At 24.9% G+C, this 13191-nt stretch overlaps 1 protein-coding gene across 1 annotated transcript in view; it reads left to right on the top strand.

Annotated features, from left to right (window-relative positions):
* Nucleotides 1–634, top strand: part of LOC101505408 (glycerol-3-phosphate 2-O-acyltransferase 6-like) — a 3777-nt gene extending 3143 nt beyond the window's left edge. The window contains exon 2 of the mRNA XM_073366606.1: nt 1–634. This exon is cut by the window's left edge and continues 454 nt beyond it. Within this exon, the coding sequence (XP_073222707.1) occupies nt 1–443 (443 nt within the window). The 3' untranslated portion in view covers nt 444–634.
* Nucleotides 635–13191: the final 12557 nt, after the last annotated feature.

Genomic DNA, 13191 nt, shown 5'->3' with positions numbered 1-13191 from the left:
AAAGAGAGAAAGACGCTGAAAACATAAGAAAATTACTTGAAGAAGGTGATTTAGTGATTTGTCCGGAAGGAACAACTTGTAGAGAACCTTTTTTACTAAGGTTTAGTGCACTTTTTGCCGAATTAACCGATAGGATTGTTCCTGTTTCTATAAACACCAAACAAAGTGTGTTTTATGGTACGACGGTTCGCGGACACAAAGTGTTGGATCCTTATTTTGTGTTTATGAATCCTAGGCCGACTTATGAGATCACTTTTATGAATCAAGTTCCTAAAGAGCTTACATGTAGTGGTGGAAAATCTCCAATTGAAGTTGCAAATTATATTCAAAGGGTTATTGGTGGGACACTTGGATTTGAATGTACTAATTTGACAAGGAAAGATAAGTATGCTATGCTTGCTGGTACTGATGGAAGAGTTCCAATTAAGAAGGAGAAAGATTGAAATAAGTGACAACTTTTTTTTCTCTTTTGAATAACTTTTATATAGTAGTTACCTAGTTAATGTGTTTTCAAAGGTTTAGTAGAATTTTATGAGAGTAATAAAAATTAGTTGTGATGATGTTTATGAAAAAAATTATAGTTTATGTATATTTTGTTATTATTGATTGATATATATATATAAATTTTAGCTTCTATTATTGGGTTAAGTTTTGAACTTTAGTGCATTTTTGTTCGTTAATTAAGTGCATAAGATAGATAAACTAACATAAGTTATCATATTTTTATCTTAATTTAGTGAGCCAATACGATAGAACAAGTTAATTGGATTGGCTAAATTCTTGTCATGTGGTGGTGAGGGATGGGGTTAAAAACTAATAATATTTGTTTTAAAAATATTTATCATCTATATTTTTTTTTTTAACAAAAATATCATCTATATTTTTTTAAAAATATTGTATGGATTCAACAAAGACGAGTCCATACAAGAGAACATTAGATTGATCTATATACATATAATTATATAAATAGAGTTCTACACAATATGCAATTATCTTAAAAAAGTGTCTTATTAATGAAATTGAATAATTTCCTTCAGAGTCGTTTCAAATATTTTGAAGTTGATATTCTAATTTTAAAAATTAAATCTCTAATAAAAAAACACACAAAAAACTAAAAAAGAGTCATCATTTATTTAAATTATAAATAATATCAAAAAAAGAACCAAAAACTCAAAATACTTAACTTAAATTCTAAATAACATCCATAACATTAAAAAAAAAATAAAAAAAAAAAACTCAAACCACTTTAGAGACTCGTGATGCAAATATTATTGAACATTGATACTCTTAAAAAGATACTACTAAATTGAGTCATGTGATGTTGATCTTGTTGCACGGACTTATGGTCAGCCTTGATTTCCTTCCACTTTGTGCTAAGACACCAATCAAACTATCCAAGTCACTAAAGATCCAAACTTCAATAAACTTTAACGAGAAATCAACCATAACATCAGTAGAAAATCATTAAAAAAATTAAAATAACATAAATGGCATATTATTACTAAAAAAAAAAATTGTTTATCTGATAAGTAATTAAGTTAACCTTATGCATGTTCTCTCTAACTAAAGGAAAGAGATAGACGATATGAGAGTTAATCTGAACTCAATCTCTCATTTAGTTGAGTCAAGTCTTTGTCCACACTTTAATTCCTGTTTTTTTTTTTTTTTTTTCCTTTTTTGAGATCATACCCGAACAATTGTATGTCGGCCAAGACGGATTAACAAAATACATCGAGCTTTGTACACTCTATATAATATCAAAATAATAAATAAAAAAATACAATTAACTAATATGACTTGTAACAAATTCTATTACGAACTCACGTCCTTGAATCAACACTATTATCGACAGCTGCGTTGTTCAACATATATATCATGATATAGTTAATACATTCATCATTTAAAGATTGTTTTTGTCAATAAAATTGAATTAACATATATAATTTGAAGATTGTTTTTTACCCTCAAATTGAATAGCATTTGATATAAATTTATAGTAAGTAAATATTATATATTATTATATTAAACCGTAAATAATTTTTTTCTTCATATTTTAAACAATTTACAAAAGATATGATCCATGTTGGCTTCTTATGTTTTCTCAAATCTTACAATTTATTTTGACATAATCTTGCAACTTATTATATACTTCCAAAACCTATGATAATCAAATATTAAATTTGTGCTATAAAACATTTCACAAAGTAAGTGATTGTATGTAAATTAATTAAATATTTACAAATTAATAATAGGACTCTGATATTTTTGTTTGGCTTCTTTTGAAATGAACATAAAAAATTACATTAATTGGAAGGAAAAAAACTGTTAAATATATGTTAAATTCAATTCTTATTCATTAACTTGCATATAAGATTAAAAAATTATCAAGCGCCCATAAAATAAGAGCATGTGCACTCATGTTCATATATTTATATACCGGAAGATGCTCAAGAATACGGTTAGCCGATATGAATGTGTGAATTATAATGGTATTAATTATTTCATCACCAAATCGATTCTAATTATTTATAAGTTAAAATGTGGTTTTAATTCTTTAAATTTTAAAATCTTGTAATTTTGACCTCTAATATCAAAATTACAACTTTAGTATTTTTAGAAATAGTTGACTCTTGATTTTGACTTGGTCAACATGATTGAATTTTACTTTTTTTATTTTTTTGGTAATTTTTAAAAAGATAAATTAATAATATTCTCTTCTAAAGAGATAAACTTAAAAAAAAAACAATATATTTTAAGGGAAATTTTTTATTAAAAGTATTATGCACAAGTGATGTCAAAAACGCAAAGATACAATTTGTTAAAGACCTTGTATTTGTAGCCATACTAAAAATCTTATCAACACATAACAATTACATGAATTCAATATATACTCTAAGAACCACCCTGTCCACTGCCACTAAAGGATGGATCGATACCAATTGCAGTTATGATCCAACTCCAATAATTCAACCAATAACATATTAAATTTAAAGACTAAGATGGTACTAGCTAGTATTTATGAAAATGTTGTTGTGGCATGTGGGGTCATGAGGTTGCATTGATTTTGAATGATTCATTAACATGCAACAGGTTGGAGGCTGACAATCAAGTCTAAACAAAGATAAATAAATACAGAAATAGGTATTGGGGTTTCATTGAGATTTTAAGTGTGATATACAAATTATGAATTTCGTGTGTGTAAAAAAAATTCGTCATTAATTATTTTAATACACCATGAAGTGAAATTTGAAGAAAAGTTGTAAATTAATTACATTAATATGGAAAAATTCATACTAATTCAAAATCATAATAGTATACAATTCAAGAGGTGAATGAATGTATTTAAAATTTTGAACATAATTAATGTTTGCTAAATCATATTTAAGGGTGTATAAATATATATGGTTAATTGGACTACATTAATAAATTGAATTGAACTAAAAATAAACCAAATCAGTTAAATAGTTTATGAATTGAACTACATATTTAAAACAATATAGTTAATAAAATTTAATTCAAAAATCAGTTTAACAATTTTAAAATTATTTTAACCACAATTAAAATTTTTTCTCTTAGAAAATTTTGGAAATTTGTTTTTCTCGAAAAAAAAATATAGGTATCGAATTTTCTTTTTTGAAAAAAATCAAAAAATATTTTATATCTATTTTTTTAAAAAAAATTCAAAAAAAAAAAATTCTCGAAATATTTTTGTCAAAAGAATTTTGAACTTTTTTTTTTCCGAAAATTAATCAAAACATTTTATCTCGAAAATTTTTTTATCTGGAATTTTTTTACATCTATTTTTCTCGAAAAAAAAATCAAAAACTTGTTTTTCGAAAAATATCAATTTTTTCTTTTTGAAAGAATTTCAATTTTTTTCTTTTTGAAATCTATTTTCACTAAAAACTTGTTCAAAATATCAAACTGATATATATATTTATAAACTAGTTTCAAACCAATTCAGAACTGCACTGAACTTGATTTAAATGTGGTTTTTTAAAACTGAACCAAACTATTAATGTGGTCCAATCTGATTCAGTTTTTACACCATGAACAACCCTAGTCATATTCATGCATGAAAGTCACTTCTCTATCCTATAAATAGAGAGACTTGTGAAAAATTAAAATATTCTCAAATTTAAGTGTTTATGAGAATAGTCGAACAATCTCTATTTTTTATGATCATATGGAGAATTGAGGTATCTTCAACTAGTGAGAGGAGGATATGGATGATCATTTGTTTCTTCGTAACTTTTAAAGTGAAAGTATTGTAATGATACACATATTAGATTGAATTAAAAAATTTTGTAATTTTATTTGAGAACGAATGAATTATTAAGATGTTTCCATATATGAAAACAAGAGGTACCAACTACGTAAATCTTTGTGTGCCCACTATTACTTTATTGAGTATTAATGGTTCCTATGGACTAACTTAGGGCTATTAGCAAGATTAGATGACTGGTACATACAAGTATTAAACTACGACAAATATTATAGAATGGATGAACTAACGTTGTTTTGTATGAAAAGTAACATTTTTAATTAATGTATAATTAGTGTTACTGTATTTTTTTTCTTAAATATATGAGACGGATATGATAACTGATAAGGTAAGTGGTCCTTGTATTACATTGAGAGGTCTTAATTACTCAACTAAATTGTTACGCACTTAGGTGTATCAAACTGAGGCAACTAAATTCACTTGGAAATAAGACAAAGCAACTAATAAAGGCCCCAATAAGTTATAAGTCTAGTCCTTAACTTCTATCTCTATTGATAAATGTTGATATTGTTAGATGATACGTCTTATTTCGGATTCGAAACTGAGACTATCTTTTACAAGAAAAATAAGATATAAGGTCACGTATCAATTGATGTGTATGAGGTCACGTCTCAATTGAATGCATTAAAATTTGAGTAAATTATAGGATGTTGTTATTTTAATCTTTTGGTTTGATAAAAATTTAAATTTTTTCTTAAATCATCAAAATATTTTCTAAAAGATACAACTTACAATCATAAAAGTTTTTAACATATACAATTTACTGTCAAAATAGTTCACAACTATTATAACGTCAATGACTAAACTAATTGATATTTTGATAATTCGAGAACTAATTTGAATTTTTTGTTGAGTAAGGTACCAAAATAATAGCATCTCATACTTTCTCAAGGACTAAAATGAAAGGTGATTCATCCAAATTTCGAAAACATATTTAAATATTTCTTTTGTTAGTCATTTTGATTAATTGAATATATTTTTATTTAATCATTTAATATTCAAATGTATCTTTTATTAGTCAATTTAGTCCATAAAATTTAGTCTTGTTCTTGTATTTAAATGCATCAACTTACAATCATAATTTTTTAGTTAGTCATTTTAATAACTTTCTTTTGTTCTTGTTCTAAACACCTCTTGTGCTTTAAGTGTTTCTTTAATATATTTATTTTTGACTTATTAAAAAAAATCATCTATAAAATTACTAACAAAAGAAATATTAAAGCTATATATAATTTTGATATATTTAAAAACTATAAAAATAACGTCTCACACATTTAAATATCATTAATGACAATACTCCATTTTTGATGATACTGTTTGGTTAACAAATATTTGAATACTCAAGTAAAAGAAATTTCTCCATAAAAGTTGCTAATCAAAAGAGATATCTAGAAATTAAAATTTGTGAAAGAGAATTATTATATTCAATAATAGAATTAAAGCTAAATTACATCCGTTGTCTCTTAACTTAATTTTAGGTAACGTTTTAGTCATTTATATTTTTTTTCCCTGTGTTGGTCACTTATTTTAATTTTAAATGACAATTTGATATTTTATGTTTTAAAATGTCAACAATGTTGTCCTTTTTTTTACAAAAATATAAAAAAATCATCAAATTTTTCAAACAAAACCCATAAAATTCATTATCATCTTCAATAAAATACAAATTTAATCAAATTCATAACTTAAATTTTGAAATAAACTCATATTTTCATTCTTTATTTGATGTTATTGGAGATGAAAATATGACTGTATTTGAATATTTGAGTTATGGATTTGATAAAATTTACATTATATTGAAAATGATTATTAATTTTATGGGTTTTGGTTGAAAATTTTGATGATTTTTTTGAATTTTTGTATAAAAAAAAGATAACATTGTTGAAATTTTAATATATAAAATATCAAATTGTCACTTAAAATTAAAATAAAGGACCAACTCGGGAAGAAAAAAAAAGATAAAGGACTAAAACGTTACCTAAAATTAAATTAGCCTACAATTAAAATAATTTTAGATTGACATTGTTATATTCATAGGTGATGTCTCTATTTTTTTAAAAAAAATTCAAAAAAAAAAAATTCTCGAAATATTTTTGTCAAAAGAATTTTGAACTTTTTTTTTTCCGAAAATTAATCAAAACATTTTATCTCGAAAATTTTTTTATCTGGAATTTTTTTACATCTATTTTTCTCGAAAAAAAAATCAAAAACTTGTTTTTCGAAAAATATCAATTTTTTCTTTTTGAAAGAATTTCAATTTTTTTCTTTTTGAAATCTATTTTCACTAAAAACTTGTTCAAAATATCAAACTGATATATATATTTATAAACTAGTTTCAAACCAATTCAGAACTGCACTGAACTTGATTTAAATGTGGTTTTTTAAAACTGAACCAAACTATTAATGTGGTCCAATCTGATTCAGTTTTTACACCATGAACAACCCTAGTCATATTCATGCATGAAAGTCACTTCTCTATCCTATAAATAGAGAGACTTGTGAAAAATTAAAATATTCTCAAATTTAAGTGTTTATGAGAATAGTCGAACAATCTCTATTTTTTATGATCATATGGAGAATTGAGGTATCTTCAACTAGTGAGAGGAGGATATGGATGATCATTTGTTTCTTCGTAACTTTTAAAGTGAAAGTATTGTAATGATACACATATTAGATTGAATTAAAAAATTTTGTAATTTTATTTGAGAACGAATGAATTATTAAGATGTTTCCATATATGAAAACAAGAGGTACCAACTACGTAAATCTTTGTGTGCCCACTATTACTTTATTGAGTATTAATGGTTCCTATGGACTAACTTAGGGCTATTAGCAAGATTAGATGACTGGTACATACAAGTATTAAACTACGACAAATATTATAGAATGGATGAACTAACGTTGTTTTGTATGAAAAGTAACATTTTTAATTAATGTATAATTAGTGTTACTGTATTTTTTTTCTTAAATATATGAGACGGATATGATAACTGATAAGGTAAGTGGTCCTTGTATTACATTGAGAGGTCTTAATTACTCAACTAAATTGTTACGCACTTAGGTGTATCAAACTGAGGCAACTAAATTCACTTGGAAATAAGACAAAGCAACTAATAAAGGCCCCAATAAGTTATAAGTCTAGTCCTTAACTTCTATCTCTATTGATAAATGTTGATATTGTTAGATGATACGTCTTATTTCGGATTCGAAACTGAGACTATCTTTTACAAGAAAAATAAGATATAAGGTCACGTATCAATTGATGTGTATGAGGTCACGTCTCAATTGAATGCATTAAAATTTGAGTAAATTATAGGATGTTGTTATTTTAATCTTTTGGTTTGATAAAAATTTAAATTTTTTCTTAAATCATCAAAATATTTTCTAAAAGATACAACTTACAATCATAAAAGTTTTTAACATATACAATTTACTGTCAAAATAGTTCACAACTATTATAACGTCAATGACTAAACTAATTGATATTTTGATAATTCGAGAACTAATTTGAATTTTTTGTTGAGTAAGGTACCAAAATAATAGCATCTCATACTTTCTCAAGGACTAAAATGAAAGGTGATTCATCCAAATTTCGAAAACATATTTAAATATTTCTTTTGTTAGTCATTTTGATTAATTGAATATATTTTTATTTAATCATTTAATATTCAAATGTATCTTTTATTAGTCAATTTAGTCCATAAAATTTAGTCTTGTTCTTGTATTTAAATGCATCAACTTACAATCATAATTTTTTAGTTAGTCATTTTAATAACTTTCTTTTGTTCTTGTTCTAAACACCTCTTGTGCTTTAAGTGTTTCTTTAATATATTTATTTTTGACTTATTAAAAAAAATCATCTATAAAATTACTAACAAAAGAAATATTAAAGCTATATATAATTTTGATATATTTAAAAACTATAAAAATAACGTCTCACACATTTAAATATCATTAATGACAATACTCCATTTTTGATGATACTGTTTGGTTAACAAATATTTGAATACTCAAGTAAAAGAAATTTCTCCATAAAAGTTGCTAATCAAAAGAGATATCTAGAAATTAAAATTTGTGAAAGAGAATTATTATATTCAATAATAGAATTAAAGCTAAATTACATCCGTTGTCTCTTAACTTAATTTTAGGTAACGTTTTAGTCATTTATATTTTTTTTCCCTGTGTTGGTCACTTATTTTAATTTTAAATGACAATTTGATATTTTATGTTTTAAAATGTCAACAATGTTGTCCTTTTTTTTACAAAAATATAAAAAAATCATCAAATTTTTCAAACAAAACCCATAAAATTCATTATCATCTTCAATAAAATACAAATTTAATCAAATTCATAACTTAAATTTTGAAATAAACTCATATTTTCATTCTTTATTTGATGTTATTGGAGATGAAAATATGACTGTATTTGAATATTTGAGTTATGGATTTGATAAAATTTACATTATATTGAAAATGATTATTAATTTTATGGGTTTTGGTTGAAAATTTTGATGATTTTTTTGAATTTTTGTATAAAAAAAAGATAACATTGTTGAAATTTTAATATATAAAATATCAAATTGTCACTTAAAATTAAAATAAAGGACCAACTCGGGAAGAAAAAAAAAGATAAAGGACTAAAACGTTACCTAAAATTAAATTAGCCTACAATTAAAATAATTTTAGATTGACATTGTTATATTCATAGGTGATGTCTACTTTGTCTTGTTTTGATTATCTTTAGAGCTCTAAATGTTTGATTGATATGATATTTGATTTGATAAAAAGCTAAGAGAATTTCTTACAAATTCTCTTGTAAACTCGAGCAAATCAACAAATTGAATACTCATCACGAGGTCTCTTAGACACGAAATTGACTTGAATTTTCAAAATCTCGATAGTTCCAAATTTGAATACTCATGGCACCTGGCTAGTATAGGAACCATGCTCTAAATGAGGCTTGTAATTTGTCGTTGCTTGTGATCGAAGGTAATGCGATGTCATTTGCAATAAAAAATGTTGTTGCTTGTTTTTAAAGGATATTATTACAATAAAAGTTATATCTAATATAATTAGACTATTTTTTTTTAATAATTAGACTCAAGTAATTAATAAATTTTAATTAAAAATAAATAATTTGACAAAATCTATATTTAAATTTTGGTTAAAATAATCAATAAATAAATATTATTTATTTTTCGATTGAACTTCAAATTATCAAAGTATTTTTCTCTTATAAACTAAAGGGTTAAGACAAACAAAACACTTTTTCTTTCATAATATATTACTTAGAACTTTTATGACAATATATATTTAGACTTATAAATTGTTTACCAAAAAGAAGACTTAAAATTTCTTCGAAATGATTTATTTATTTTAGTTAGAAATCTATCTTAACTAAGACCTTTTGTTCTACTTTAAAAAGAGAAATGATGTTTAGACACAAAATTAAACATCAACATGATATAAAAAATAGTTTTTAATTTTTATATTATATTTTCTCCTTCCTCATGTGCTTTTTTTCACATTTTAGATCCAATATGCACATTCATTATTATACGATGTCTGAATATGATGTTAGTTTTATTGTATTCAAATAACACAACTGCTTTTAAAACATGTTATGTGATGATTAGAGATAGATCCTCTCCTAAATTAGTCTCTACATTGATGTGTTTTAAAAATTAGGCAACACTACAGTAGGGTCCATGAGTCCTTTAAATTTAGCAAAAGTTTCAAAAAGTTTTAACTCTTTTTTCTAAATAAAATAGACCCTTTAAATTTTTAAATGTCAACTACGTTTAATTTTATTCGAGATTATGTTTAAAAACGTTTCAAATTAGCATGTATGTGGTACTGATCTGTATTGGAACTTTGTGATGGCTGGTAACATAGCATTGGAGTATGGTGGAGCAATTCCTAGTGAAGTGTACCTACAAATATTTTGACATCCAACTTAGTGAAAGTTGAAAGGAGTGGGAGGTAGTTTTAAGTTAGTATGATTTGTGTATCTTGCATCTAAAGTACGTGATTGTGACTTTTTAATGAGAAACCCTTAATGAGGTGTCTCTAAAGGTGGATAAACGATAGGATTCTCAAATAGTACCTATTGAGATTTTGGTTTAATTTAATAAAGTAGAGGAAATATCCTTGCAATGCATTGAGTTTTGTTTGCAAGTTGTATGTAACTTAAGTAAATTAGTACGGAGTGTGAGGAAAATTTTCAAAATATATTTGGAATACTCTAGTAGCTATATTAATGTAGCGAATTAAAATAACTTATTATATCATTTGATCAAGTAGTTGCGATGCTTGAGTTTAATACATCTATTAGCAATCAAACCAACGCATTTGTTAAGTTATCAAGGATTACAAAAAATTTCATTGTTTTCTTTCACCAATTGGTATGAGTTTCTCTATAAATAGAAACACTTGAGAGACAAAAAAAAAACACACACACACCATTTTCATGTTTATATAAGTCAAATTTATGTCAAATATATTTCTTAGTCATTTCTTCTTTTCTCTAATATACGAGAGTAAACGAAATAATTTTATTGTGTAAACTATCATTGATCGATAGGCTTAATATGAATGTGCAATTCACTTCAAGAATTTCAAAGTATCTTGAAGGGGTTTCGTCGGTTAACTCGTTTGCATCCAATATACATAGATTGATGGGGACGAATCGAAAGTAAAGTTTAGTGTGATACACACGCTTTATAATTTATTTGTACAACTTTCATCATCATCAATTTCATCTTCTTCTTATTCAAAATTTGCAGCATACCTCTAATAAAAGATCCAACATGGAGTGTTATCATCGTCATCATATCTCTTGACAAACATGTAGTAATTGGAATTATGTTCATTTTTCATAAGGAGAGAAGCCAACTTAAAGCTAAATCTTATCGCTACTCTCCCATACTCCAAGTGTACGAAATCAAATTATTACTCTTTCGACATGATATTCACAATTAGAGCTGTCAATTAAGCCGCAAAGTCCAAAATCCTCTTTAAAAAATCATCTATTAAGCCTCTAATATTAGGTCCCTTATTAAAATAATTTTTTTGAAAGTCTCAACCTATTATTTTATTATTTTTGTGGGCATAAGGTAAGGGCTGATGGGCCCAATGTTTTGTTAATCTATAATTTTTTTCTTGAAAAATTATCGAAATTTATTTTTCTCGAAAAATTATCGAAAGTAATCTAAAACATTTTTTTCTCATAAAAAATAAAAAAAAAATTTCCTAAAAAAGAATTATTATTTTTTTTGAAAAAAAGGTAAAAAAAATTAATCATTTTTTATTGAAAAAATAAATAAAAATATTTATTTTTCAAAATGAAACCAAATTTTTTTATTGGGACCTTAATTACTATGAAATTTTTGACCCCTCAAATATGTAGACTAAAATCTATAATTAGTGAATTTGTGAAATTGACGACTCTAGTTACAATACAATTGAGTTCGTGATCTTTGAGATGAATTCAAAGAATGAATGGATAGTATCAAAAACATTGAGACTAAGATGAATATATGATTTTGATAATCTGTTTGTAATAGTTTGATATTTTCATTTTTCTCCAACTACTTGGTAAAATTTGTTTGCAATGAATATGTGTAGTAGCTCATATCTTAGTAGCGACGGTTTTATCTTTTGCTGTCTTTCAAAATTAGTGTGATATGTTACCCTCTTGTACTATTTTTTTTTATCATTAATGCTATGATATAATAATGGCTGCATTTATTTAAGATTTCTTTATGAAAAAAACTATTTTTTCAAGTCAAAAATCATTTTGTAGGATTTGAAGGGTGTTTGTTTTAGATTTTTTAAGAATGAATTTGTTAAAAAAATCATTTTCTTGGCTAAAAATGAAAAGTTATAAATAGTAACTTCTCGTATTTGCCTCTTGCGTTAGATGAGAAAGAAAAAAAAAACGAAACACAGTTAAAAAAAACTTAATGAGAGAAAATAATGCAATTACGTTTACCTTATTTTGAAAATCCCAAATTGCCCCAGTTAATTTTTAATAAGTTTTTATGTATCAACTTACATCAATTAATTAGTTGCGTTTTTTCCTTCAAGCATTGGCCTTTTTTTTTCCCTCATTACACAATCTTATTAGTTTTCTCATTCCATGCGACGTTTTTCCTTTAGGCAGGGTCCACTTTTTTTCTCTTTACACAACGTTATTAGTTTTCTCATTCCATGTAACCCGCATCTAGGTTTTTATCCAGTAAATTTTGTTCTATTTTTTTATTTTTATACATCGTTATTTTTCGATTGGATGTGTTTATTTATTGGTTTTTAGGAGTACTCAATTATCAAATTTTAAAATGTGTCTACGAAATGGTTATTGTAGTTTAAAAAAATTATTTTTACAAACTTGTGTCTACGAAATGGTTATTGATGTTTTATTTGTTATTTTGGTGCAGCGTTTTAATTTTCCGTCTCATTGCAATGTTTGTTTCGTTTACGTTGATAGAGCAGTTTCGAGTCAATGCAGATTCAATCAATTATTTTATATCTTCAACGTTACAATTTTGAAGAAATAAAAATTCATACACTTCAATTTTGTCATATATATTATAGATTTTGTCATATTTGTAAATATTTTACTGTTTTATATTATTATCTTAGTTATTGTAAATTAATTCGCATATTTATCTTTTTCATTTTTAGAAACTTTAAATTATATTTTTTTATCGATATAATTTTAATAATAAACATCATTTTTATTTTTAGTAACAAAAGAAAAATGCGTGGAAGTATACTGCAACTAAATATAATTTTTATGTCAATTTCAAATCCGTAAAATACAGCCTGGGATCATATAATTAGTTGTGAAAACTGAAAATTTACTCCAAATTCAATGCGAGGCACTGAATAATTGGAATCCAATTA

The sequence above is a fragment of the Cicer arietinum genome, chromosome 3 (assembly GCF_000331145.2).
Source record: "Cicer arietinum cultivar CDC Frontier isolate Library 1 chromosome 3, Cicar.CDCFrontier_v2.0, whole genome shotgun sequence".
Classification (NCBI taxonomy): Eukaryota; Viridiplantae; Streptophyta; class Magnoliopsida; order Fabales; family Fabaceae; genus Cicer; species Cicer arietinum.
Note: the sequence above shows the minus strand (reverse complement) of the source record. Positions and strands in the feature narration are given on the sequence as shown.